The sequence below is a fragment of the Lactuca serriola genome, chromosome 5 (genome assembly GCF_051521515.1).
Source record: "Lactuca serriola cultivar US96UC23 chromosome 5, Lser_US96UC23_V15, whole genome shotgun sequence".
NCBI classification, from domain to species: Eukaryota; Viridiplantae; Streptophyta; class Magnoliopsida; order Asterales; family Asteraceae; genus Lactuca; species Lactuca serriola.
In genome coordinates this window covers 205,437,143-205,441,956 of record NC_136412.1, presented here as the reverse complement: position 1 = coordinate 205,441,956, position 4,814 = coordinate 205,437,143, and the positions used below count along the sequence as shown (strand labels likewise).

At 32.2% G+C, this 4,814-nt stretch overlaps 1 protein-coding gene across 1 annotated transcript; it reads left to right on the top strand.

The window, feature by feature from the left end:
* Positions 1-640: 640 nt before the first annotated feature.
* Positions 641-2,602, top strand: LOC145053494 (protein LOL2-like). The gene is made up of 6 exons (XM_079001549.1): positions 641-775; positions 1,016-1,133; positions 1,583-1,693; positions 1,773-1,885; positions 1,977-2,060; positions 2,204-2,602. Exons 2-6 carry the CDS (start codon positions 1,022-1,024, stop codon positions 2,327-2,329), a joined length of 546 nt encoding a protein of 181 aa, XP_078857675.1. The 5' UTR covers positions 641-775; positions 1,016-1,021; the 3' UTR covers positions 2,330-2,602.
* The last annotated feature ends 2,212 nt before the right edge of the window (positions 2,603-4,814 follow it).

The following is a 4,814-nucleotide window of genomic DNA, read 5'->3' as shown; positions in this document are numbered from 1 at the left end:
GTGGAGAAGATAAAAGAGACAAATATATTGACTTTGAGAGAGAAAGACTCAAATCGGCTCCAACAAGTTAATAGGGTAAAAAAACAAGTTATCCACAAGTTCATTCCCTAGTCAAGCCAAAAAAAAAAAAAAAAAAAAAAAAAAAAAAAAAAATTAGAGAGAAAAAGGTCAACCCAAAAAATTTGTTGGGCATTTATATCATTTTCCCTAAAAAAAATAAAAAAATAAATTAAACCTAAAAGTATCTTAATTTGATTATTATAAAATGCTCTTTTTGTCCACAAACACAAATCCCTCTCTTGCTCCCTTTTCATCGCGATGATCGATGCTCTTCCATGGCCAGTATGTGTATTTGTGGAGAAGATAAAAGAGACAAATATATTGACTTTGAGAGAGAAAGACTCAAATCGGCTCCAACAAGTTAATAGGGTAAAAAAACAAGTTATCCACAAGTTCATTCCCTAGTCAAGCCAAAAAAAAAAAAAAAAAAAAAAAAAAAAAAAAAAAAAAAAAATTAGAGAGAAAAAGGTCAACCCAAAAAATTTGTTGGGCATTTATATCATTTTCCCTAAAAAAAAATAAAAAAATAAATTAAACCTAAAAGTATCTTAATTTGATTATTATAAAATGCTCTTTTTGTCCACAAACACAAATCCCTCTCTTGCTCCCTTTTCATCGCGATGATCGATGCTCTTCCATGGCCAGTAAATTCTCTACACAGAAAGTCAAAGTAGTCCTTTAAATCATTCTCCTCTAGATCTCCTCATCTAACCAGGTAATTTCCACTTTTATCCAATTTCATCTCATCAATAATTTCGAGAATAACGAACAATTACTAAATTTGATTCAATTACTGCAATCGGAGCGCTTGCTTGTGTCGGATTTTGAGAATTTTAGTTAATCAGTATGAACAAAGAATCCATGGATGAATTCATGATTCAGATGAAAAAAGTTGATTTCTAGTTTCTATTTTTAGGCAAAAACTCAGCCTAATTTTGTACTCGTTGAATTTCAGAAAAATATGCAGAGTCAAATCATATGCAGTGGTTGTAGAAGCATTTTGCTTTACCCTAGAGGAGCTTCTAATGTGTGCTGTGCCTTGTGTAATGCCGTTACCCCGGTTCCTCCTCCTGGTAAGATTTATCGAATAATTGAAGTTATTTCAGACATGATCGAATCAATATTTACAAATTACGACAAATTAAAACTGTTTCTTTTTGGTTTTTTTTCCTCACTACATGACTAATTCAACAATTAAACGTAATCAACAAGTTGTTTCTGTAAAAAAGTCAACGTCTGCTACATCAGTCAAAGGACGCGTAAACAACTATACAAGGGGATAGAAACGTAGAAGAAGAACTCGTATATCATAAAACACACGAAATGAACACGGATTTTGAATGATAAACGTTAAGATTGTTGGGTTATTTATATGATTTGTGCTATAAGCTTTAAATCAACAACAGAAGTTTTTCTTTTTGTGGCTACGCCTTTGTTTGTTACAATTTTGTTGATTTCGAGTATCTTCTTCTTCTTCTTCTTCTGTAAAAACTCAAACTGGTTTTAAATAAAACATTTTCAGGGATGGAAATGGATCAACTTATATGTGGAGGTTGTCGAACATTGCTAATGTACACACGTGGTGCTACAAGTGTGAGATGTTCCTGTTGTCATACTGTTAATCTTGCACCAGGTATACTTATAAATAATATTTAAATAATAAAAACAGTTTTTCATGCCTTTCTTTAATTACTTAATTTCTTTATTTGCAGTTTCTAATCAGCTTGCTCAAGTAAATTGTGGCAATTGTAGAACAATGTTAATGTATCCATTTGGTGCTCCATCTGTTAAATGTGCAGTTTGTCACTACATTACAAATGTCAATGTGAGTTCAACAAAACCTATCTTCTATTATTTTGTAAATTACTCTTATATTTTACTTTTATATTTTATAAACCAATTTGTTTTTAATACAGATGAGCAATGGAAGAGTTCCTGTTCCTGTTCCTATGAGACCTAATGGAACTACAACATCAGGATCAATGCCACCTGTTTCAACAGTGAGTTTCATTCTCTTTTTTTAGGGTTAAAAGAAAGATATAACAATTTACTTTCATATATAAATATATGTTCATTTATTTTCCAATTTTCTGATCATGGATATTATAGTAAATGAAAGTACGTTGCTATTTCTTTTGTGTAGGCAACACCTCACTCTCATAATCAAACTGTAGTAGTTGAAAATCCGATGTCTGTTGATGAGAGTGGAAAATTGGTAAGTAATGTTGTTGTTGGGGTAACTACGGATAAGAAGAAGGCGATAAAGTGAATAATGGATCCATGAATGAAAATGGTTGCTTTTAAGGATGTAGTAATGTGTATAGAAATAGAAGAAAAGGAAAATGGTCATTATTTTGACTTTCTTATATTTTAGATTATTTAAAAGAATTGAGATTTGATGTGGTGTTTTGGTTAGGAAGAGGACATAGGGCACATGTTTATTAATTTGTGGTCATTTGGCCCTACAATTGTGGTTATTATATATGGTTGTTGGTTTGGAATTGCTTGAAGATTATGGAATGAATATGTGGTTTTTGTTGTTTTTGAGTATTTTCAACTTTTACTACTATTTTTCACTAAAATGTTGTAATTGTGGTGTAGACAATGCTTCATAGATTATATGTGTTAGAATGTGAATAGTGTATGTATTTGTTTTGGCCTAGTTAGCCTATGGGTCTATAGGGTTTTCTATAATTAGGGTTCTTATCTTTATATGGAGCTTTATATGTTCCCTTTTTTAAAGATGAACAATCAGTCTAGTATTTTTCATCTTCAATGTTTTTCTAGTTTACATGGTATCAGAGCCAGGTTTAGGGGCTGGAATATGTTTTGCGTTAAGCATGGAATTCGTGATTTGAAAATGACTATAAATGGTCAAAAGATTCATGTTTTTGGTTTTGATATTACACCCGAATTCATGCTTCCGTTTTTACTTTTGGTTTTGGTTCTAACACTGTTACTATATATGTAGAAGAGTATGCTCAATTTTTAGGATACAAAATTTCACATTTGCCGGTTGCCTCTTTTTTAAGATTAATGGGTCATCGATTTAGGTGCTTCAAATCACATGAAATGTACCCATCATCTCTTGTATGATTCCTATACTCATACATCTACATCCTAAGGTTCAATTGTTGATGGGTCTACCCCTTCAAGTTCTAAGATCTGACAATATTGATCTTGCCCCATTTATTTCATTATCTTTTGTTTTAAGACTCGTTAATTTCTCGTTTAATTTACTATCAGTCGGTAAAATTACTTGTGGATTGAACTGTAGTGTCGTGTTTTCCCTAATTATTGCGGTTTTCAAGATCTTTCAACAAAGAAAATAATTGGTAGAGGACGAGAAGCTAGTAGACTTTATGTATTCGAACCCGAGGTACGGGAATCCCTAGTAGGATTGATGTCGTTGTCTCCATTTGAATTACATTGTTTTTTTGGTCATCCATCTCTTAAGAAATTATATCCCCAATTTAGTCATTTGTCGTCCCTAAATTGTAAGTCGTGTCAGTTTGTTAAACATCAACGTGTTCGTTTGAACCCTAAAGCTAATAAATGAGCTGCATCTCCATTTGAATTGGTTCACTTTGATGTATGGGTTCCTTGTCCCATTACTTCTAAAACCGGGTTCAAGTATTTTGTGACTTTTGTGGATGATTATTTCGGTATTACTTGGTAATATTTGATGAAAATCGCTAGAGGTATTCACCCATTTTTGTTCATTTGTTGCTGAGATTAAAACACAATTTAGTGTCTCCATGAAAATTTTGCTTAGTGATAATGCAAAAGAATATACTTGTGAAACCTTTCAGTCATACATGCTTTCAACAAGGTATTCTTCATGAATCTTTTGTGTTGATACAACAATGGAGTTGCTAAACCAAAAAAAAATTGTCATCTTCTTGAATTAGCTCGAACACCTTCAAATGGTCGTTCTAAAAACATTTTGGGCCGATGCAATGTCTACTCCTATTTTCTCATAAACCATATGCCACATTGTGAAAAACAAGAAAAATGTGTCACCACATGCCGATATGAATAGTGACATACATAAATGTAATAGAATAAGGTTGTAACATTTATGTCATGTTAAAAAAGGAAAACAATTCTGTAACTACATACTCGTAAAAACGTTGTCAGTTAGGCAGTAAAGCCAAGAACAAGGAGCACAAAAAGTCGTAACACCCTACGAATTAGATAACATATTTTGAAAGTACGTGTCGACATGATTCCGAAAATATAAAATTTGTGAAAGTTCGATTTCGTATGAAGGAGATATGATTTTATAAAATATAAAAATCAACCGCGCACAAAAAGTTGCAATGTAAAAAGTTACGAAGAGAACGATTGACTTTTAGCTGAAGTCACCAAAAGGAGAAACGTAATACTCCTTGAGATAAGAATTTTGAGACAAAGAACGTCGAAAATGGAACCCGTATGAGAGAGTTATGATGTTTATATAATCATTGTCGGTATAAAATATAGGCTAAAAATAAAAGTTAGAACTAGCGAGAACAACCTCAAGGAAAGTTGTAGTACACATCGAGACCTTTGTGTGGATATAATAAACCTCGAAAACAGAGCTCGTATATGGGATATATGGAATTTAGAAAACAATTTTTCGTCACACGCGCACTTCCGCATGTCACGCACCGATTCATGTAACACCCGCAGATTTGAGCTAGACAAATAAGAAATAATAAACGATAAAAATGATTTTTTATAGAAGATTATTTATGATAAATAATATGACA

Coding starts and splice junctions, on each gene's coding strand:
- LOC145053494 (XM_079001549.1), top strand. CDS start 1,022: ATGCAGAGTCAAATCATATGCAGTGGTTGTAGAAGCATTTTGCTTTAC. Junction 1,134..1,582: donor TACCCCGGTTCCTCCTCCTG/GTAAGATTTATC, acceptor AAACATTTTCAG/GGATGGAAATGGATCAACTT. Junction 1,694..1,772: donor TACTGTTAATCTTGCACCAG/GTATACTTATAA, acceptor CTTTATTTGCAG/TTTCTAATCAGCTTGCTCAA.